The 24,023-nt window shown below is 42.0% G+C and overlaps 4 protein-coding genes across 4 annotated transcripts; 2 read left to right on the plus strand and 2 right to left on the minus strand.

The window, feature by feature from the left end:
- Positions 1-1,711: 1,711 nt before the first annotated feature.
- On the minus strand, positions 1,712-3,100 carry LOC121060950 (keratin-associated protein 20-1-like). Its single transcript, XM_040539137.1, has 2 exons — positions 2,959-3,100; positions 1,712-2,392 (listed from the first exon to the last, which is right to left on the minus strand). The coding sequence occupies exon 2, from the start codon at positions 2,365-2,367 to the stop codon at positions 2,131-2,133; it is 237 nt and encodes a 78-aa protein (XP_040395071.1). The 5' UTR covers positions 2,368-2,392; positions 2,959-3,100; the 3' UTR covers positions 1,712-2,130.
- A 1,817-nt stretch (positions 3,101-4,917) lies between these two features.
- LOC121060949 (keratin-associated protein 20-1-like) lies at positions 4,918-6,546 on the plus strand. Its single transcript, XM_040539136.1, has 2 exons — positions 4,918-5,043; positions 5,858-6,546. Exon 2 carries the CDS (start codon positions 5,883-5,885, stop codon positions 6,117-6,119), a length of 237 nt encoding a protein of 78 aa, XP_040395070.1. The 5' UTR covers positions 4,918-5,043; positions 5,858-5,882; the 3' UTR covers positions 6,120-6,546.
- A 9,265-nt stretch (positions 6,547-15,811) lies between these two features.
- On the minus strand, positions 15,812-17,655 carry LOC121060951 (keratin-associated protein 21-1-like). The gene is made up of 2 exons (XM_040539139.1): positions 17,547-17,655; positions 15,812-16,641 (listed from the first exon to the last, which is right to left on the minus strand). The coding sequence occupies exons 1-2, from the start codon at positions 17,652-17,654 to the stop codon at positions 16,255-16,257; spliced, it is 495 nt and encodes a 164-aa protein (XP_040395073.1). The 5' UTR covers position 17,655; the 3' UTR covers positions 15,812-16,254.
- A 1,600-nt stretch (positions 17,656-19,255) lies between these two features.
- LOC121060954 (keratin-associated protein 19-2-like) lies at positions 19,256-21,177 on the plus strand. Its single transcript, XM_040539143.1, has 2 exons — positions 19,256-19,386; positions 20,231-21,177. Exon 2 carries the CDS (start codon positions 20,252-20,254, stop codon positions 20,534-20,536), a length of 285 nt encoding a protein of 94 aa, XP_040395077.1. The 5' UTR covers positions 19,256-19,386; positions 20,231-20,251; the 3' UTR covers positions 20,537-21,177.
- The last annotated feature ends 2,846 nt before the right edge of the window (positions 21,178-24,023 follow it).

Raw genomic sequence — 24,023 nt, forward strand, 5'->3', positions numbered from 1 at the left:
ATTAAGTGCTTCATTATTGAATAATAGTCACTTCAAACATGCATACTGAGACATTTCTATATATGCTTTAGTCAGAATGGGATTTTATAGCCTTCAAATTTTTCATTAAAATGTGGGTCTGTACAAACAACCATAATAGACCCTTCAATTAGTGTCTTTGTCTTTTCATCTTAGAAAGCTGGATTTCTTTCTAGCCTTATCTTAAGACTTCCTGGAGCTGAAGAAAGATACGTACTTATGTGGCATTTGGGGCATTTTTAACCATTTCTTTTACCTGTGTCCCCTGTTAAGTCCATGAACAATCTGTAGAACTACTGCAATACTGTAATAGCGATTATTTTAAGCTCTCAGTCTCTTACTTCTGCACTGTAAGACACTTAGTAATTTCCAGATTTTATTTTGTAGCTTTAGATATTGAAAAATTGAAATTACGGCCAGTTATAATGTCAAAATAATGACCAGCTAAATTTATATACCTTAATGTCAAGATACAGGTTGAGCAGCAATCTGCACTGTGCTCCAGGAACAAACATGTCAGGCACCAAAGTCAGTGAGCGCCTTCCCAGAAACAAGCTCCTCAGAAGCCATGAGAAAGCTCCGTCCTGGAACTTGCTGGAAGCATAACCCACAGCTTTTCTTGCAAAGGTGTTCAATGTAATTTATAATCATGCACCCAGGTGTATCATAGCACAATTGAGCTCTATTCCTCTTTTGAGACTGCCATCAAAGTGCCTCTGTGTGTGTTCAAAGAATGGCAATTACATTCACAATAAAGGTTCTAGCGTTTAATAGGGATTTCAAAGCACTTCACTGGCTATTTTATGCCTAGACATTGTTACAGCATCATACTATTAAGAGGTTACTACTGCTGCCAGTTAGGTACTTCAGTCATGAATAATAGTCACTTCAGGATGCATCAAGGGATCTCGCCCTAATAACCACTGTGTGATTGTGCAGCCAGGGAAATGCACGCCAATTCGTTGTCATTCAAAAGAAGCCTTACAGTAACACTTGCAAACACTTGTCTTTATGAGTTAGTGAGGTGAACAGAAAGTGTGCAATTTTCTGCTCTATAACAAGTAAGGTCTTTAAATCCAGAAAGTGTTCCAGATACTGGCAGCACAAGAGCAGCTGAGAAAAGAAGGGTTTTCTTCCAAATTTTTGGCTTACTCACCAGCTAAAATGGGTTTGCCCACAGGCAGTCTTATGCATTTATAAGCCACTAAGATGTGGCGCTGGTAGCTGTTATGTTCAATATCCGGGCATGTAGTGTGATGCTAAGGCAAATTTAAAGGAATCTTTCCAAATCCTTTCTAGGAAATTCCATAATGGGTCACTTCCTTTTATAAGGTACTACTGGGTTATTAGTTTGACAAAGGTGAGCTCAGGTTCACCTGAAAAACTACATAAAAACTAGAGGACTCACTATATCTCAGGAAAACCAACCAAAATGTATTGAGCTGGAGGCAAAAATCTGCATACATGCGAGTCAGAAAAGGAAAAAACAAGAAGTAATGATGCTATAACATTTTTAATAAGAATAAAGCTCACAATCAAAATCCAATATGATACAGAAAGCAGAAGCAGGAAGAATACATACAGAGATGAACTTATGCAGAAAATCACCTATTTTTGTTGGTGTCATTTGAGCTGCTACAGCAGCATTTTACTATCAATTTCCATTTTCAAACTATTCCTTTTTTTTTTTTTTTTTTTTTTTTTTTTTAGTTCAATGAATCAAATGATTCAGTTTCTCTTTGGTATAGTTTCAAAAGCAGGGAACTGAGAAACATACCCGTAGGAGGACCAGGGCACTACACTCCAGCTTTCATTAATGTTAGCTGGGAAAGAGCTATAAATAAGTTAAGATGTTGTTTACACTCCCATTTTGCCCTGTTTCATCACACTACCAGAACCCAAGGAGTAAAGAAGTCAGTAGGAAAGGAAGAAGACAAAACAACATTTTGGAAGAACACTGAAGAATTTTTACAGAAACACTGAGCTCTCCAAAACACTACTGCCTTCAGTCACTGTTCTGGACTCAGAGCTCCCACAAGCCATCCCTGTAACAGAGTCCATGAATCCAGATATTAAGTCTCAATCCTCATTTCCCATTAAATCCTTCTGGATTTAGCAGGGGTAGCAGGGGTAGCAGCTCCCATAGCTGTACCTCCGGGTGTAGCGAGTGGAGCAGGGGTAGTAGCGGGAGCTGTAGCTGGGGTAGCAGTCGCGATACCCGTACAGGCCCCCGTAGCCACGGTAGCCGCAGGGGCTCCCGCAGTCGTAGGTGCGGTAGCTGTACACGGTCCCGTAGCTGCATGGGGAGTAGCAGGAATCCTCACACTGGTTCTGGTAGTAGTAAGTCATCTTGGTGCGATGGAGGGAGGCGAGCCTGGAACACAGCAGGAAAGAAAGTCTGTAAGGGGATGCTCCTAACAGCAAATCTCAAATGAATGCTGCGAATACGCAGCAGAAGAAAAAGCCAGCAAACCCAGGCATGCTTCCTGACACTCTCTGTGCTTGTCTATTGTTCTATCCTGAATTTTAATGCTGAGTCTTCCCCATAATGCTCCATCCTGGTCAGCCTGTCTGAATTCTCCTGCCCAGCCCCACTGGCTGCAGCATCCCAATGCGAGGTGGAATCACGAACAATGCTGCCTGCATTGGATGGGAGCCGTCAGGGACTAAACAGGAAAGTCCTTCACAGACATACCGAAATAAAGACTTTAAGGGAAAAGAAGGATATGTACGGGACTGAAACACTAAAATATTTATCAAGACACAGGGAGAAAAGAATATTATGTATAAATAATACTCATCAAATCACAACCCTAATTCCCAATGCATTAATTTATAGCTTCTGCAGCTTAAAGAGGGATGGGGGAAAGGAGGGGGCGAAAAAGTAATAAACTCATCTCTCCATTTTCCACTAGGTTTTTTAAATCTATTCTGACTTACCCACTTCTGAAGGAGGCTAAGCAGGAGAAGCGAATGCAGTGCTGTCAACAGCGCGGGCTTTTATAGAGCACCCAGTCCCGCCCAGCGCATGAAGGGCATGCTTGCACCCGGGTCGGCTTCAATTACCGAACACACTTTGCTTCCGTCATGACTCCTTTCATTGATATACCGGTTCTCACCAAGGTTTCTGATTATTGGTCCGGCACTGTGACATGCAGGCTACACCCTGCAGGTTTCCTTCTTTCATCTCAAAAATAGAGCAATTAAGCTTTGGTATCATCACGCTGGATTCACTTGTACTGTACAGCAATAAGTCAAAAGAATATGCAAAGACATACTAATTGCCAAATATCCCATTTTTCTGGAGGCTCAGCCTCACTGTGCATTTTGCCCCATGCACTTTCCTGTTCATTTTTTTTCTGAAATTCCTGTGGAAGATGTAACCTCTCCGTTTCAAGTATTTCATAACTTTAATCACCTGTGAAACAGCGCGTTCCTACGAAACCCTTCCACCATTTCCTGTGACTAGCAAAGGGGAAAAGACCATCTCTTTGATTTGATGCCATCACGCAAAAGGATATTGCTGTGCTGATTGATTCAGCTAGAAAATTGGCCTATAAACTTTAAAATGGTATGCGTATGACGTCTTTTTAGGAAAAAAAAATCTTTCAGAGACCCAATTCCAAAGCTATAAATTACAACCTTAATAACGCACAGAAATAGGATAACCCAATATACGTTTTTAGTTAACTGTGTTACATAATACTGGGGCGTTTTCCAGTAACATAGCATTAATATTTAAATAATAAATCTCTTTGTACATGGAAATCTTTAATCAGTATTAATGAAGGCTTTGATATTCAAAATTTAGAGAAAGGCCCAGAACATCTGTCATGCCTGTTATTATCCATCCTTTAGATGCAAGTAAACAGCAGTTTTGAGGTGAAGGTCACCGGGAAAGACCGGGATGTTGCTGCTTACCAGGTCATATTGTGCTCACAGGGCTCAGCATTATTCACCGTCATTAACAACATTAAGTTAAACACCTTAACAACATTACAAAGTTGTCCCATTAAACAATATTTAGCTTCTTGGGCACTTCTCAGGAAAAATACAGTTATTACAGAGATATGTTCCGGTTTGTTTTATCTCATTCCTTTTAATGCATGAATCATTTTTCTGATCTAGGTGTAAACAATTAAAAAAAAAAAAAAGGCAGATTATTTTTGAATCCAATTACATTTGCATTTACCTTGCTAGGAAAAGAGTTCCAGTAGACTGAGCCTGTGAGGTTTTTTGTTTGTTTGTTTTTTGTTTTGGGGGTTTTTTTGTATATGGTGCAAAGCCTGGAAATTTCAAATATCAGTATTTCTGGTTGAAAGCCATATTTATTATTAATTTCTACAGCCTTCATTTTACTGTTCTCATAAAGTCTTGTCTCCTACTTATTATTATTATTCAAAAACATTTCAGATCTCTCCTCTATTCCAAACATCTTTTTCGTACTTCTATTTTTGAGCTAGAAATAATACAAACAAATAATAAATAAAAATTGTAAAAATTGTAATATTCTGACCTAAAAAATGCAATTGTGAAACAAAAGCAAACAAACAAGAAAAATGTTTTCTATGGACTACTACTTTTTAAAAAAAAGAAAGAAAGAAAGAAATTCTTTCTTCTTAAAAAATCCAGAATCATTGCAGATTTCATATACTGAAATCCATCCATTCCTCCAAAACTGGGATTGCTAGTGTCAATCACTTCTGCTCTCAATATCCTTCCTTCCCTTTCCTGTTATAGCTCAAATTTCACCACACCAATTCTAGAAATATAATTGACTCAGGAAGTCTGAACATGAAAGAAACTACAATGCGATGTCATGCTTTTGGAAGCCAAGAACTGACTAATAATCACAAACCAAGAAAAACAATTACATCAACTGAAGGAATGACGTGCATAAGAAAATTTGTTTTGTGATGAATACAAGTTTAAAGCACAGTAGGCTTGGTCAGATAGATATATAAAAGGGAGAGAAATTCAGGGCTCTCTACTCGCATCTCTGGACTTACGTTCTCACTGAGCTTGGTAAGTGAGACTTACTAGAACATCTTTATTGCTGTATAGATGCTGTTTGTTATATTGTAGTAAAGGGGTAGTTAAAAAAGGCTGTGATTTCACAGCTGTGCCAGTGTGATTCTTTTTGTTAAAAATGGCATATCAGTACAGCTGCATAAGCTTACAAGATTGCTGCGTCTAGCTATGCTATCAGAAATGTCCTTACTTTACGCTATACAGAAGCATCTCAGTCTTCTTTATTTTGAAGCTGACAAGGTATAACATTATTCCAATTATTTCAGTCAAAAAAACAGTATATATTCAACTCATAATTGACGCATTGATGCAGGTCTGAACAAAGAACCTGCCGTTTGCAGCAGAGCACTGCCGACTTGCATGAAGGGAGGATTCCCTCCTTGGCATCTTTTCTCGCCCCCGGCAGCTGGTGGGATCCACTACTGAACTGGGGGCTGTTCGCTTCCGGTCCTTAGGGAAAGGTCAGACACTGGTACAGGCAGAAACAGCTAAATCCTCACAGAGAACCTAATCCAACCAAACAGTTGTACAGCGCTGTTTTAAATCAGACTGCTGATTCCAAGGCAAGGGCAATAAGAAAAAGCAATATGAAATGTTATTAAGGAGGAAAAGAAGGGAAACACACAGACAGGAGTGAGCTGGGTGAGCAGGAACCAGGGTGTAGAACTGAGTGGTGATGTCTGGTTGGTTCCCCTGTTCTCCTTGCTCTCAACTCCTCTTGCAGCTTCTGTGGGGTTTGCTACAAGACAAAAGCTGCTGCTTGGTCTCTGGGGCAGACCTTACCCTCTTCCCTTCTGCTGTGTTCCAGGCTCGCCTCCCTCCATCGCACCAAGATGACTTACTACTACCAGAACCAGTGTGAGGATTCCTGCTACTCCCCATGCAGCTACGGGACCGTGTACAGCTACCGCACCTACGACTGCGGGAGCCCCTGCGGCTACCGTGGCTACGGGGGCCTGTACGGGTATCGCGACTGCTACCCCAGCTACAGCTCCCGCTACTACCCCTGCTCCACTCGCTACACCCGGAGGTACAGCTATGGGAGCTGCTACCCCTGCTACCCCTGCTAAAGGCAAAATAGCGATTTACGGCTCCTGTATGAATTCTACCTGCGAAATGCTCCCGTGACAACGACTGCAGTGAGGAATGTCCTGGAGCACTTAGCAACTCTCTATAATGTCTTCTGCTGCTTCGAATAACCTGCTTTTAGGGTCAGCTCTTCCTTCGTAGCCTATCTTTGTGGACATACTGTATGTTTGATGCGCAGCTTCGCGTCAGGAGATGCAGACCAGAGCGGCCGATCCTTGCCGCGCACTGCGCTGACAGCTCTGCTCCACTGCACCACTGCAGCCCCAGAGCAAAGCATCTGCTGCAAGATGTAGAAACTCTACTTCTAGAATGTATGAATCTCTGGATACTCCTCCTTGTCTGCTTCACTACAAGCTGTAACTGCTGTATACAGTGCTTCTTATTCTCATTAAAAGATCTTGCATCACACTACTGCTTTCTGTCATATTTTAACTTTTTTTTTTCTTTTATACTTGGCATTTTTAATTATTTACCTGAGATTTGGCAAAAAGGAGCCACTAGCTTTTAAGGTTGGCAGTTTTAAGCAGCTGTGGAGTCTGAGGTGACAGAGGACATATTGGACAACTCAACTTCTGTCTCCTTCAAGACGGTCCTGAAAAGTCACATCTATCTCATCTTAACTCTGCCCCTCTTCCACAAAACACACCAAAATGCTGTTTCTTTCCAAAATATTACCTTAGAAATGTGAAGACTTAAGAAAATTAAATAAGTATTTGCTGATTACATCCAGCCCAAGCTATGCTACATTTAAGGATTCAAAAAGCAATCAAAGAGACACAAAATGCCAGACCCCCTTAGCTTTCTGCAGCTCCCAAAACAGATGCCCCATACAAGACCACGTGGGAGCTCACATTCACCTGTTCCCAGTGCACAACAAGGTTTAAAAATCACCATTTCTCCATCGGAGACTATTTTGCATGGCCAATGTCACTTGTGCAACCCGGGCCAGCATGGTTCCCTGCCTGGGCTGGGTTTAGGCACACATCTGCCTTCCAGCCCGTGCCTTCGGGAAGAACTGTTTTACGCGCGAGGACAAGAAGAAGGCAGATTCCCACGATAAGACGAGGCTACGACGGGAAGTCATCCTTCCCCATAATTAACAGGAGGGCATGTGACAGGGAGGGAGAAGAGCTGCCGCAAGTAAAAGTGACTGTCAGCATGATGACAAAGGGATGAACATACCGGGATGGTTCCCAGGCTGGAGCCACCTGCAGCCACGAAAAGACAGCAAGAGATTTCCAACAGGAGGCATTTTTCCTCCCGATCTGCAGGAACTTCATCTCTCCAGCCAACGCCAGTCTGTGTGTGGGAGGCGGATTTAGGGACTTTGGTGCTGATGTTCCCTGGTGGCTAGGTGCTCAGGGAAGGGACAGCTGTCGGGTTCCTTGCCTCATCCCTTAAGCGCCAGGTGCGACTGATTCCGGCAGAAGTGAGGCTCGTGTGAATTTGCATCCACGAAAAAGCAGAGCATAGAAATGCATCAGAACCTACACTTATTCAACAGGTCGGCAGAGGACACTGCAGAAGAGAAATATGAAGAAAACAAGCCCACAAGTCCAAGGGTGAGCTGCCAAAACATCCAGCAAGCCCTGGTTTGAAAATTCACCAGCCTGGGCTACAGGAGCACGCTGTGTACTTCAGGAAAATGATTTCAGACGAATAACCTACTAACAAAGGCTTTTCATGGTCACTGTGCTGAATTGTTTCATTGATTAACACTGAAAATGTTCTCGCCTGATACAACAGTAAAAATTCAAATCAAGGACATATTTCCCTCAGCTGGTCAGGGACTACAAACTCAAGAGTCTGAAGGTATTTGGTTTTCATTTAAAAGTAGCTCCATTTTATGCATAAATTTATTTTAAATGTTTAACAGAAATTATCTGTTGATTTAGTATATTGTGACTCATATGTTCCAGAGTAACATAAAGAAAATGTAAATGGTTTGTCTTTCAATACTGTGTATTACTGTGTAATAATACTGCATGTTATTTTACTTGTTCCCAATGTTCAAGTTGCAATTTTGTATACAATGCTGGAAATAATAAAAATATTTAAAATTTTATGAAATACATTTCATGATAAAAAAAAAAGAAGAAAAGAAAGAAAGAAAATGAAATTAGTAGATTTTTTCAATAAATATTGTACAGCCATAACATGACATCAGAATAAACTGGGAAAAATGGATCACATCTGAAAAAGTTATGTTTTTTTGGTACCCCCCCCCACACACACACCCTATCTGTATGTATTTACTAGAACATTTATTATTTGTATATAATCTTATTACTGGTATGTTAGGAGAAACAACTATGCACTTAGCATAGCTGAAAAGTTAAAGACAAAATAGAAAAATCCATCTTGAAATAAAATGTCAACATTTTTCACAAACCTTTTCAGAAGTTTTTGTGGTTTTTTGGTTTTTTTTTTAACACATATTTACACATATGTTAGTTCTGAAATAAACTCTGCTACAATGCAGCCTGGAAAAGTATACCAAACGAAGAAATAATGCAGGAAAAAATCAGTTGTTTGATAAATGAAGACGACAAAAAGCAATTTAAGTTTTATGGGGATTAAAGCCCTCAAACATGTAATGTTCTCATGAATCAGGGCTCTTAACTAAATGTCTTAATATATTTTCCTTGGTGCATTTGACCTCATCTTCCTAACAAGATTTTTTATAAGTTATGTTTCCAGTTACTGACTGAATGCCACTCTGTGTCTTAAGTATATTTAGGGCATTTCCCTGTATTATTCTTGTTTGTAGGTACAGAATTAGAGGCATTAGTGATTTACACTTCCTGAGCTCAATTTCTGATTTTCAAGACTTGGGACATCAAAATAATTTATTAATTTTGAGTTAGGTAACTGAAAAATCTCAACTTTAACTTTTGGGGACCAGTAATAGGTGTTGCAGTGCTCCCCAGCTGCTGGTGAGGGACTTGGCCTCGGCCTCAATGCAGCAGGTGCATCGTCTTATCTTCACAAAGAGCAACAAAATAAATGTATTTGCACACGCCAGAACATCAATTAATATAATTGATTTCCTCAGCATCATGGGTCATTCCTCTCTTCTCATCTCCGCATGACAACGTGATGGTTACAGGCTTCCTTCACTTCAAACTTTTTGGGTCACCGCAGTTTTTTTTATCATTTGGAGGTCATTGGAGATAGAACAAAAGATGGAGATGGACAAAAGATTAACAGATCCTCAGACTAGAGATGACTAAGAATCAAAATTCATACATCTGGGATATTTTTAACATTTTAAACTTGTATGCAGTCTGAATTAGAAGGAATTTTGTCATTTATTTTGATTTACGCATTCTCAGGGTGTTAAAAGATTAATAACAATTATTTATTATTCTATATTATTCTATGTTATTAATATTAATAATAACTAAAATATTTTCTGAGAAGATAATGGAATCCTATTTGATTTCATTACTATCTCACTACACTTGCTTTCAGGTATACCTGGTCACATAGTGGTCCACAGTAGTGTTTAGGCACAGCAGTTTAGGTGGTCCACAGTCGAGGGGAAAAAAAAAAAGAAAAAAAAAAACAGAGAGAAACCGGTATGCACTTAAAAGTTTTATACACCAAAAAATAAAACCTAGTGCACCACCTGTTCCTCAATGAATAAAAATTTCTACTGCTAGACTGCTAGAGTATCTGAAGAGGCAAGTATTTTTTTTTCAGTTTCCTTTGCTTCCTAATGTGCCTGTAAAAGAGTTTTCTATTTGAGAAAAATAGATATTTTCTCCTCTTCTAAAATACATTTAGTTTTTGCCTTGAATACTTTTTTTTTTGGTTTAGTTCACTACAGAAAACTAGGAAATTTATAAAAGTTCAACATTCATTTGGGGAACTAATATATACATATATAAAATGGAGAGGGGAAAAAACGAATCACATAGTTTATATCTCATCATTGTCCCTGCTCATACCATAAAAAATTCATTCAGGATATCACCAAATTATTATTATCACCAATGCAAATGTAAACGAAGTTTTATAATGTTCATGTTAGCAGCATATTTAGAAGTTAAAACTTTAAATATTATTTTACAGCAAATCTTATTGATGCTGGTTTTCAACCTCATCTAACACCGCCCTCCCAGAGGAGGCAGAGCACAATACATAAAGCCAAGAGCATTCTTTTTTTTTTTTTCTCTCTTCAAATACCTCCTTGTATGACCTTCACTGCAGTGAGCCATTTCTAATTTGCATATTAAATGAGGATAATAACAGACATTCTGGAAGTGCTGAGCCTCATCAGAATTTATGGTATCAATGCTCTTCCAAAACAGTCATTAAGGACTTACTTTAGCAATGTTTGTATTATTTAAATATTAATGGTTTGTTAGGTGCCGTGATGTTGTATAATAAACAACAGAACAGGGAGGGAATCCCCGGGCTGAGCTCTTTTTGTCTTCAGTCAAACTAAAGCACCACACTCGTCATCATCCTGGCACGGTGCAGGCTGGCACGGAGATACAGCTGTATCTCACTGGATAACACACCACACAAAAAAACAGGCTGATATCTCCCTTCTCAGCTTAGTATAAGCCCTTTTGCCTTGGGTAGTTTTTAGCACTTCACCAGCCTTTTCATTCAGCTGAAGCTTGGTGGAAGCCAGGCACGTGGCAGGACCTTGCTGCTGGCAGAGCCTCCACCCAGCCTCCCCAGCAAGTGCCTCCTACCAGTCAGGAAAGCACAGTACCCACCCTCCCGGCCTCCACGGCCTTCCTAAGACTGCTCTTCCCCTTTTCACTATTGCATTCCCTATGAAAGGCCAGCAGAAAAACCAGATTTGTTCTGCACTACCAGGTCCTGCAGTAAAACTTGCCCTGACAAAGCTGTAAAATCACAAGACATTGATTTGAGCAAGGTTTTCTAAGAATTTTATCCAGAAATGAGAGAAAACAGACCCCTAGAAAAAGGCATTAAACCTTAGACACATTGCTCAGATGCTAATTTAATTGATCCTGTGCCCTGGCCTGTCCGTCTCATAGTGTGTATGCCAAATTATAGACAGTAGAAGAACCTAAAGGAATCAATGGAACGCCTGTCATTAATTGAGACGGAAATGAATCAAAATGCTTGGTAAAAGCCCTAAGCACATGCTATAATGCCTCTTTCCACCTCAGGTGTTTTAAGTCACCTTACAATGTGCACTATCTGCCTCCCTTGTAGGGCCGTAATGCAGAAAGAAAGTCTATGTGCTCCCCAGTTCCATGTGCAGTGTAACTGGTACTGTTCAGCAGATCCTCCAGTTTCATTCTGTCCTCCTTTGTGAGAATTCCCAGAAACCCACTTATCCTGGAAAGTTTTAAGATGAAGGAATCTCACAGGTAGTAATCACAATGTGTTACCCGAGGAATTTGAAAAGTGTCCTAAATGCGGAGGAAAACAATTATAGCAATTGTACTGTTGATGTACTTCCGAAATGTGTTTCATGACTACCAGGGAATGGAAGCACGCGGAGAATCGCACCTATTTCCACGGGTCTGAGAAACCGTATAAAAGCACTCACAACCCCCTTGTCCTCACACCACTCCTCTTGGTTTAGCCTCCTCGGTGAACTTGGTAAGTGCAGAACCCATTCTCTTAGAGACTCTTTTAACTTAGAAATAACTCCTTTACTAACATTCTCTGATTTGTAATTTTTATCCTGTACTTTTTAAGCTGTTAGAGTAAAAAAAAAGGGGAGCATAGATGAGCCAACATTCAGGCAAGGAATTCAGATAACATTAGTGAGCTGTGAAGCCTAGTAAGAGTTTTATGTTTACATACTAGAAAGCAATAGCTTTACTCTATTCCATTTAAACAGCTGAAGAAATTTTTTTTATTTCTTTTGACTTGGTGACTCTCAACACTAGCTGAAATGGTGGATAATGGGCAGAATTGTGTATTGCGCAACGTATAAACAGCTATTTTATGGAAAGATGTTGCAGTAAGTAATGCAGGCTGGACATGGGAATTGCTTTATTCTCTCTGAAGTCACCAGAGCAGCTCTGACATGCAGCAGTAGAGGAATTAAACCTTAGCACCTCACTGTGCAGCAGAGTATTTTCAGTATCCTTGCTACAGCTGACATTGAAAGGTGTTTGAAGTGATGTAGGACAGAAAAAGGAGTAGTTTACATGCTGAGATTAAAGCCAGACAAGAAGATTATGTGGTCCTAGGAAACGTGCCCAGGACCAGCACTGGTACCAGGTCCATCTGTGGCCCTGGACCCCCTGATGTGAACGGCCCTGCTTGAGCAGGGCTTGCACCAGAGGGACCCAGAGGTCCCTTCCTACCTCAGCCAGGCTGTGATTCTCTGGCTTCAGTACACTGAACTTGGCGTACTGTACATGAATGCATCTAAAAACTGTTTAAAATGCTGTGTGGGATTCTCATCAGACATTAGAACACCTACAGGTGTGTGTCCTGAGCTGCAGTCAGTCTACCTGTCAGGGTTAACCTCAGCTTGCCCATCCTAGGAGCTTGGACACCAAGCACTCCCACACATACGTTTGGATGTCTCTATCTGCAAACTGAATCTCCTGTAGCCAAAGTCCAAAAATATAAGGTATCAGGTTCATTTTTAAGAAGAGAAGCTAAAGAATAGAAGTTGTGTCTCAGCATTGAACATAGTGAGGGGGGAGTACAGCAATTGGCTGGATAAAAATAGATGTCAGAAGAATATCCCAAGACTGAGCCATTTGCTCAGTACCCCTCCAAATCCCCCACCTCACCCAGCCACCGCTGGTGCTGCTCCTTGCACGCTGAGCCTACCCTTTACCTGTTGCTGTATTTCAGGTTTACCTCCCTCCACCACCCCCAAGATGTCCTGCTACTACGTGTGCTGCTCCCCCTGCTACAGGTCCATCAGTACCTCCTACCGGGCCTACAGGTGCTGCAGCCCCTGCTACAGCTACTGCTGCAGCCCTTGCTACAGCTACTGCTACAGCCCCTGCAGCTACCGGAGCTGCTGCACCCGCTACTACTACCCATCCTGCTGTAACTACAGCTACGGGTGCTGCTAGACCTGATAAACCCAGCAGGAACCTGCAGTGAGGATCTACCCCAACCCGGCAAGCACAGACTGATGGATCAACTCAGAGGCAACGTTTTCAGGAGTGCTGAGCCCCTGCAGCTGCAACTGAAGCTACCAAGAACGGAGAGCTTGGCTGCTCTCTAGAATTTCTCTGCATTTCTATTTTTGCTATACTTTCTGTCTCCCTCTTCCTGTGTTTCTCAGCTACGAGCTTACTCTTGATAGTCTCCTGCATTTAGACCCCTTTGGCAGCAATAAGAACGATCTGCAGTTCATTTGAAGCTTCTTCCAGTCGCCGCAGCAGCGTTAAAGAACTTCTCCATCAGTGAAAATTAGCTCTTGTGTCATCTGCATTTTCAATAACTACTTCCAGTAAGGTGCTGCAGTACTGCGTAATGGAGAAACATGACGGCTGTGCCTCCTTTGATCTGGATTTACAAGTACCTTAAGAACGAGCAACACAGCTTTCACAAAAAGGAATGTTCTGTATAGCACGGTGTAGTGACTCATCTACCCTAGCTCTTTTCAGCATGCCAAAACTATAATCTTTCTGTATCTGTGTCAACTTCTTTTCTTATTGCATTAAAATTTTTCTGTATGGAAAAAAAAAAATCAAAGTTCCAGTCTTCTTTCGCCTGTCCCTTGACTACATGAATACACTGAGAGTAGTGGCATTCTGGGGGGGGGGGGGGGGGGGCAGGGGGAGGGGGCCTGCCTCTTCTGCTGGCAAAGCACTTTATACACCTGCATGTTCATTGAAGTTGGCCCAAGTAAACATGCCATTTTCCTCCCTCTACCCCTCAGAAATCTGAGAAATCCCACAATTTCTCCCTTTCTCTTATTAATTGAAACTATTACAGATGTAAGGTTAAAATATTTCAGCATAATAAGGCTGTGATGGTCTTTATTATAATGTTTTAAAATAGAAGAGTTAGTCCCAGACCTCTGTAGAGAATACATAAAAGGAAGTTCAAGTGAGTACAATACTCCTATTCCCACAAACCATATTCAAATATTCTTTCAGAATCACAATTTCCAATCAGATTACCATCTAACAGACAAATTGCTGTAGCAGCCAGTGGAACTTTATACATCTATAAATAAATCTTATATTAAATTCAATAGGAAAAGTGTCAAGGAAGAAGTGGTGACTTTCACTCTCTTGATGGTGGCCTTGAAAACCTAAAACATTGCCCCAGCCTTCCATGCTGGGTAGACAAAATCCATTTCCCTGGGTGCAATTATAATAATAATCCAGTAAATCCAGGGGCTGAAAACTAGACGACTGAGAACTAAAGGTGGAAAAAAAAAAAAAAAAAAAGTCGACTTTTCATAAAAAAACAATACAAATGAAACAACACTCGATGTCCCCAGGGCATTTTGGCAGCTCTCGGCTGCCAGCTGCCCCTGGCCAGGGAAGCGGTGAGAAAGCGCCGTCATTGTCCTCCCACACAGCCACAGTCTCTTGCTTAAGTCAGCCCTCTGCCCATAAAATTCACTTGGAAAAAAAAAAATAGGAAAAATCGGCTGTGACCCAGCTTCCTTCCAAAGCACAGGCTCTGAACCCACTCTCCTGACCTGACAGACACATGTGCCCTGCTGCCTCACCTTGGAGGTGCTGCCTGCTGGAGATCCATTTCTAACAACGTATTTACTTTGCAAGGGCAAATTCCTCCCTCTCCACTGGGGAAACCCTAACAGATAGAACATGAGTTTATTCCACAATTAAAAACAGGATTGCCAGCAAGTACATGCATTTGCAATTGCCTATGATGTCTTCAGTATCAGAACAGGCCAGGTTGGAAGGGACCTTGAGAGATCACCAGCCCCAACCTCCCCTGGGGAAGGGGAGCCCAGATGGGGCTCTTCAGCACCCTCTCCAATCCCATACTGAAACCCTCCCAGTGGTGGGCACTCTGCCACATCCCTGGGTAGGTTGCTCCAATGATTGATTGACCTCATTGTAAAAAGTTTCTTGTATTGAGGAGACAAAACCTCTCCTGGTGCAGCTTGTAACACATTTCCCCTCGTCTCCTCCCTGTTTGGCCTTGTGAAGACAGTGCCTGCATCTTCTTTAGCCACACTTTAGGTACCAGAACACTGTGATGAGGTCCCCCCCAAGCCTGCTTTTCTCCAGACCAAACTACACCAGTCTTTCCTCACCAGGCAGGTTCTCCAGACCTTTGATCATCTCCTTTGGACCCTTCCCAGTCTGTCCTTGTCTTTTTCGAATCATGGGACCAGAAATGGACACAGGGCTCCAGGTGCTCCTGACAAGCACTGATTAAAGCGGGATGATCACATCTGCCTGTTAAAAATGCCCCTGCAGATGCAGTCTAGGACCTGATTTGCCTTCTCTGCAGCACCTAAGCATTTTAAATGAATCATTTCTTTGGAGTGCACAAAGCAAGAGCCTGGAGTTGAGAAATACATCAGAGATACAGCTGAAGTTTCTTGCAGCTGCAAATGGCCATGTTTCCCAGTTTGAGGAGGGCAAGGCTCTGAGAAAGAATCCAGGAGTGAACAAAGTTAACAACAACTTTCAGACACCCCACCTGTGATGCTCTTGATTTCAAGATATTTAAGAAATGAAAGTGAAAAATAAAACCAGAAGTACAGTACTGATGAAGCATAACTTTTAATACGAAAGGCAGATATACTTTTAAAGGTGTACAGAACAGAAAGACTACATTCCCAAAGACACATTACACCCTGCCTATACCATTCATTCAGAATACATCACTGCAACAAACATAAAAGCCAGATATTGCAGCAGCATTTCTAGAGTTTACATAGAACCATAACATTGATGAAAAGCAAGTTTTTTGATCCAACAGCAGGTCAAGAGGAGACTATGGGATGTAAGAGAGCAAGCAGACACAAAGCAGGAAAAAAAAACATTTCAAGCACTTGGGCAGTGGTGCAGAGCACTCAAAGCCCCTGCAGAAGGGTGGCTGCTGGCGCTGGGGCTCTCTGCATCAGGAAACACCGCCACTGAGATTCGCCGTCAGTCCATGCTTGCCAGGCCGGTGTTGATCCTCACTTCAGGGATGTTCCCGCTGGGTTTAGCAGGGGTAGCAGCTCCCGTAGCCGTATCTTTGGCCGTATCGCGAACTGAAGGGGTAGCCGTAGCGGCTGCTGTATAAGCCTGGGTAGCCATAGCAGTCCCCATAGCCATAGATGCCCCTATAGCCGCCATACAGACCCCCATAGCCATAGCCATCCCCATAGCCATAGAAGCCCCGGGAACCGTACAGCCCACCAAAGCCATAGCGGTCCCCAAAGCCATAGAGGCCCCGGTAGCCGTAGAGGCTCCCATAGCCCCGGTAGCCGCAGGGGCTTCCACAGTCATAGCCCCGGTAGCCATACAGGCCCCCGTAACCGCAGGGAGAATAGCAGTCATCCTCGCACTGGCCTTGGAAGAAAGTCATCTTTCTGCGATGGAGGCAAACCTGAAACGCAGCAGCAGGGAGGAAAGCCAAAGTGAGAAACACTTCCAGGCGGTAACAGCCTCAGAGCCCAAAGCCTTCTTCATGGAAGACAGAAGCTAAATGTTGACAATTTCCTTGGTTCCTTATTACATCCTTTCTCCCATTTCCATTTTCTCATCTTCACCCAACTACTGTCATTAGCTTTCTGATTTATCCATTCTTTTTAAACCATTTAATTTCCTTTCTTGCTTACCAGCTGGGGAGTAGACCTGTTACAGCTCAAAACTTCCCTGCTGTTTGCTTCAGGATTTTTCTTAGTTAATATTGTAAGGAGTAATCAATCCTCAATTTCTTTTAGGAGATCAGCTTTGCATAAAGCTCTACATTCCCAAATCCTTCAAGACTGTCTTCAAGAGAGCTTTAAGTAAAGGTAAAGTTTAAAGTATCTGGTGTTTGCCATTATAACACACCACAACAGCTCCAAGTCTTGTTGCAGTAATTCACAGATTTTGGATTGGGATCTGCAAATGCTAACAGCAAAAACAAGAAAGTACAAATGCATTGACACATCAGAACATCAGTTTGATTTCCAGTCCTGCTAAACAGACCAGAAGACCTCCCTCTGAATAAAATAGGAGAATTATGGAGGAACCCAGTGAGGGCTGCAGCAGGGAAACCCTTCTGTAAGTCTCTAAGTTCTCTGCAGAGCTGCCTGACAACCAGGAGCCGAAGATCCCAAGTACCAACGGGACCAGGAGAGTTTCAGCCCCAGCTCTAAAGTTCTGAGCCTGCCAGCTCCTGCACAGCAGTAGGCACAGGTACGAGGCACGGAGAAATCTTACACTTCAGAGGAGCTGCAATCCCAACAAACTAGCAGACCAAAATCTCTAAGCCTTACAAAGAGACTGAATGGAGAAGAGGCTTACCGAGTTCACCAAGAGGAGGAAGGCAAGAGAGCTGATGGAGAGCCTGGAGCTCTGAGCTCTTTTTATACTGTTTCTTTGCCCTCCTGGCTTATCTAAGACGCCCTGCATATTCAAAGAGTTTGTAGCCTTATTGGCTGGAAAACAAATTTGCCTGTACACGTCATATCTTCAATTAATATAATTTTCCTCATCGTTTGGGATTATTAGTGTGTTCTCAACCTCCCATATGTCACATATATTACAGGTTTCTTTCATCTTAAAATGTTCTGGGCCAACTACATTCCTGGTACCATTTTATTGTCTCCACTGTCAAAACTGAAGTTTATTTATGTATTATATAAAAGCATTTGTAAGTTCCCAAAGCCATTGGAGGGAGAGAAAATTTCAGTAAAAAAGTAAAATCTTCCTACATTTGGAAATATTGTTCATCAGAAACTCTGATGTGCTATGGCAGGGGCTTCCTGCTTAAAGGAAGTGCAAACATTTGTTTAGGAATTTTCTATTAAGCTACTTAGCTACTTCAGCAAACAGGACCAGCACAAACTACAAATAAATCTTAATTGCATTCCTCCAAAATGTTCATGGTGAATAAAAGTCATGCTGCTGCATGAGCAGAAAAAATGTTTTCAGCAAAAATACGAATATGGCATTGTTTGCACTTCAATTCATTAGAGGACGTGACCCTGAGGTCAGCAGAATAAAGTGGAGAAAACAAGTATGAACTTGGCCTGGAAAATAATAAATGATAAGGATTTGGAGAGGTGTGCTAAATACTGTTTTCCAAGGCTGGATGTTAATATTTTCTTAGCAAAGAATCGACCTCACACATCAAATACGGTACAATAGTGAAGAATACTGGAGATTGCTACAGAACTCCTTGTATGACCTTCACCTAATTTCTGACATTAATTTGAATATAAAATAAGGATAATAATGAGCAAGCAGGATGCTGAGGCTTCCTCAGAATTCTGAATACCAAAGCACTTCATAAACACTCATTAATGTTTTCAATTTGCAAAGTGTTGCAGTATTTAAATATTAATAGTTTGTCACCAAAAGACACCCCCAGTTTTAATAATATGGTCACTTACAATGTACATCAAGGTCTCTTGTTCCCAAGTCCTAATAAGGTGATGCACTATGTTTTATGAAAGTCAAAAGCTTAAAAAAAAATTTAAAAAAAAGTATATATTTTTCAAAGCAGGAAGAAATATTTGGAAACATTCTTAAGGCAGAAGCAGACAAATTTCTTCAAAATCAGTGTTGTGGAACTTGAGACAAAACCAAAGCCGCTGGCAAGAGGAGAACCCCACCAATATCATCAGGCACTAAGTACAGGTCACGATGCTGCTGAACAGAATCACAGAATCATTTAGGTTGGAAAAGACCTCTAGGATCAAATAGTCCAACCTATAACCTAGCACTGAAGCACTACTTCTCAACACACCAAAACAAATGTATTCCTTTTCTCCCCTCTGTGTTGCACCATAGATGCAAAAGCCAAGTAAACGGTGTACCTACGAGCAGATTGCGCAAGCGGTAATGGTCTAAACATCCCATCCATCCAACTACAAAGAATTCCATGCAATTTTACTAGAAATGTGCTGAGCCCATTTCTTCTTGTTTTAAGATGAAAGAAATTCTGAAGGTATGACATGTGTCATCACATCAAACTTTGAAAATATGAAAATCACTGACTCCGATTACATCAGTTGAAGGAATAATGCACGCAACAAGATCCATTGTATAACTAACACCTGAGTTTAGGAAGGTATATATACGGACCCAGAACTCCGAAGTTTTATTCGCTTCTCCTGAGTTCCTCTCCTCAGTGAACCGGGTAAGTCCATACTGACTCTACTCTACACTTTTTGATATATATATATATATATATATATATATATATATTTGCGTGTATTTACACCTGTATGCATGTCTTGATAAAAATATTTATACGTGTATGCATGGACATATTTAAAAGGCTCTGCTGTGTACGTGCACATAACACTGTATATACACACATGTATACGTGGATATTCTGTAAGCAGTTTCTTTTTCTCATTTTGAAAGCAATTCCTTCACTGGAACTTGTTTTGCTCTTCCTGTGTTTATTTAATAGCAGGCGTTAAAGTGCTGCAGAATGTAAGGAGCCAACATAATTTTGAAGTCGTAAGTAATTTCCAACTCTAGATTATTTTCCTTAGGAGTGGGGAATTCAAATCCTTAGATAAAAAATTATGAAACATTTATTACTTTGACATCCATGAAGGAAGTTCCTCCACTTCATTGTGTTCTTTGAGTTTATGCCAGGTTGAGCACCCCATGGCTCTCCAGATTGGGGGATGCATGAGATGTGTTGTCAGTCTGACGTGAATCAGCATCGCTACCCAAAGTGGCATATTTTTCTTTGTTTTATTCACATTTTGTTGACTTTGGAGGAAAGGTCAGCTCTCAATTGGTAAAAAGAGTATTTTTTTTGTCAGCCAATATCAAAAGATGAGAACAAAGAGAAAAAAGTTTGGGCGGATTCAGATAGATAAACAAGGCAGCTAAGAGGATGTAAAACCCGCAGGAGGGAGCGTGGTCAGCACCAGCACATTTCCTTTGCTCCACCGGGGCTCTGAGCCTTCCCTCCCGCTGCCAGCAGCCAATGTGCTCACCCTACTCCCTGGTCTGTGTTTCAGGTTTACCCACATCAGCCAACAATGACCTTCAACAGGGACTTCTACTACGATGGCTACTACTCGCCATTTGGCTACGAAGACCAGTACAGCTTTGGGGGCCTGAATGGCTACCGATTCGGAAGCCCGTATGGCTTCTACCGGGACCAGTACCGATATGGGAGCCCATATGGCTACAGAAGCTTTGGGAACCTGTATGGCAGCAGAGGCTTGAATGTTTACGGGGGCTACTATGGGAATGGGGACTTCGCCAATTTTGGGTATGGCTACCCCTTCTTTTCTCATTTTGGCAACAGATACAGCTATTGAAGCTGCTATCTATGCTGAACCAGCAGAAAGAGAAACCGAGAAATGAAATGCAGGAGACAGATTCATCGCTAAGGTCACGGTGCTGAGAAATGCTGGGCCCCCACACCTCTGGCTGGGTTCAGTGAGGCGTGTGGGTGCCAGGCCTCGTTAGGACTACCCCATATGTAACCCTCTCATATCTTTAAGAATTTCTTCAGCTATTACTCTAATGGGCAACTTGAATTACAGCAAGTATTGAGGCACCTTTCCATCATGCTGATGGAAAATTGCCTTTTAAATTAATTCTCAGTCATTTTGTAGTGCCATAGTAATAGGAGCAGTCCTGTGTCAATGGGAAGCAGATTTCTTCAACTGCCACAAACTCCTCTTTGCTTCACAACAAACTTCTCCAAAGACAACATGTAGAGAAGCTCCTGTTATATATCCATGCTGTGCTTCGTACAGCAGTGAACAGGACTTATGAGCAACTGTGAGCAAGAACCTTGTCCGGACTGCCAAACTCCACCATTTCCACGAGGAGAGAGCATCGTCTGGCATCAGACACACACTACTTGCTGAAGACCCTTTTGTAAAACTGCAAACTTATTCTTTCTGTAACTTCTTGGTCTGTTTCTCCATTAAAATGACTCTGCATAATATTATCAGCTGTCTCCTCTTCTCCTTTTGTCTTTGCTGACATGCCACTGTGAAGGCACCAGCTGCAGGGCCACTCCATACAACCATACAGTAAGAGGGAGGTCTAAACTCCACATGTTAGAGGACATTACGTCCTTCAAAAATGCTCCGGCCCCAACTTGTTTCCCAAAGTAGGACGAAGTTCTACCTTATTTTAATTAACCTATGACCCTGGGTTTACACAACACTCCTCCAGAAAAGGGCATCAGCTGACTGTCTGCACTACCACACACATACACCTGAAGCAAGCTAGGTTCTATGTTTGAAAAATAATTTCCAAATAAGAAGGATTGAGTGGAAGCTAAAATCAGGTGGTCTGCCAAGGAAAGACAGCAATGCTTCTTAAGCTTGGAGAAAGACACCTAACAGAAAAGACCGAAGGCAACTAAGCCATGACCATCGGCTGAAGAGATCATCTCCTTTGCAAACTGCACAGCCAGGTTATTCAAGCTGTTCCTGTCAGCCTGTACTGTGTCACCTTGGAACACCAAGTAGTCTTGATTTAGGTTTATAATATTAAAGATTATAATCTGGCATGAAACAAGGTGGTTCAACAAGCATAGCCTAGACATAACTGCATGGATCCCATGCAAGCCCAGTTATACATCAAAGACATCACCAGGAGTCAAAAATCTTGTACAAGCGACTTTGAGGGGGCACCTCTGGGCTGATTTTTGAGAGATACCCTACATGGCTACCCCTTCTCTTATGACAGCCACAGGAACATCTTCTCAGCTGACACAGCTAAGTGGAGGAAAAAGTAAGAAACTGACTGGTGGAACAGACTGGGGAAGCATTTTCATAGGCGGAGAAACAATGATAGTTAGCAGAATAGTCCCTGTGTTGCAAATGTTATTCCTCCAGTCCAAAGCCCATTTCTTTATATCCTCGTTGACGCTCTCACATAAAGCATTTGACCTTGAACTGAGCCAGAGCAGAGGACAAGCCCCACGGATCCCGTTTCTTGCCTGGGAAGGAGCAGCCTCGGCCAAGAGACTGGCCTGACCTGCTGCCTTGTTCCGAGCTCACCTCTTTTTGCCCCAGTTTGAGCAAGACAGAGTCAGATCAGGACACCCTGGCAAAACAGTAAGGATAGCAGCCTCCACCCTAGGCTCCTAGCAGGACACATGGGCAGCAAATCAGTACAACCCTTTGAAACTGGCAAAACCATTGAGACGCATTTTATAATCCTTCTGCTAGCTGCTGTCAGCAGCAGAAAGGGCTGGGTTCCCCAGGGAAAACATTAAGAAAGGTTCAAGTCTCCCACCACAATAAATACAGCTTATCTCCCTTGGATGCCCTCAGGCACACAAGATTTTTCCCACCTGCACGCACACTGTGGAAGTGCTTAAACACACAGATGCACAGGAAGAGGCAACACAGGATAAAAGATGGAAAGCCAAGGAATTGAGTGAAATCCTCAGCTCATGCCATAACATCAGGTACCTCTCTATGCTTGCCAATACAGCAGTATTTATGTATTACCTGTTTCTTCCCTTCCCCACATCCCATTTAGGTTGCTACCAGCAGTGCTATTGCTTCTGACAGAGGGTGTGATCCCCACCCAGTGCCCAGGGAATTGGAACCACCTGGGGGCTGTGACAGCTCCACGGACCCCAGCTTCCCCAGGCCTGTCACAGGGTCATCTACATCCACTTCCCTCCATCACTCTGCTTGGAGCCACCTGGACACCACCTCAGCTTCAGTTTTTGCCTTGAAGTTGCCTGAGATCCAGTACAACTCCACCTCCATGGGCTGCATCCCCAGTGCAGTCACTGCAGGGCTCCCTGCCTTTACAATGACCACACAGCTTTATTGCTCACCCATCCAGAACATCAGGGTGACCCCAGAAGTCCCAAATCACAGAACTGGAGTGCAGACTGTCACTTGGCCCCATCAGACAACAGCACTGATGCTCACTTCCCATGGATCAGCCTTAAGGTCCCCAGCAGCTCTGAGCTTACACCTGTTCAGAGTGGTGGGTAAAGAGCATTTTTTCCCTGGTTTATAGGGTGTTATGCCCTAAGGCATAAGAAAAGTTGGATGATTAGAGGAACTTTGTGCCTGCCTGAGATCACAGATGATAGATGGCTAATTTAGTTAACAGAAAACTCACTCCTATAATTTTATTTAAAGTCCTGAATGCCAGTCTGAAGCAGGATGTATTTACTGCATGCATGTGGGAAATTACCAATTTAAATGCACCTTGTGAACAACCCACATGAGGCATGCTGCAGGACATATGCCTCTAGCACAAAGATTCACTGCCAGTCAGAATCACTTGTACAGAGAAAACTTAGCCTCAAAAGAGAAATTGGACCTATATATGAGCGGGTTTAGAACTTTTTCAAAATATTTCTTGGAGTATAATAAGAAAGGGAAAGTGGCCCATGGGATAGGAACACTGGCTTCATCAAAAACAGCAAGAGAAACAAGAAGTGCTTCAAAACACACTATACTTCGATGAATATTCTAAGGTTTGTTATTGCATTATGAGACAAGAGACGTTAAAAATGTTTCCATTGTCTTAAAAATACACACCGGTATCCTGAGATACTTAATATCTTTAATCCTCTGAAAGCCTCAGAGCATTTCACATGAGTATCTTTTATATCTAAATGAATAGAAGGTGCAATATAAATATTTCCACAGAAATTCACTGGCAAAGCTTCCCACTTTTACTGACAACTTGGTGTTTTGTGGTAACTGCAAGTCTCAACTTATTACACAGAAAGGGCAAATTTAGAGGCCTCAATAATAAACTGGAGTTCATTTCCAAATATGCCATTAGCATAATAATACAGATTCCTTC

This window comes from Cygnus olor, chromosome 28, assembly GCF_009769625.2.
Source record: "Cygnus olor isolate bCygOlo1 chromosome 28, bCygOlo1.pri.v2, whole genome shotgun sequence".
Lineage (NCBI taxonomy): Eukaryota > Metazoa > Chordata > Aves > Anseriformes > Anatidae > Cygnus > Cygnus olor.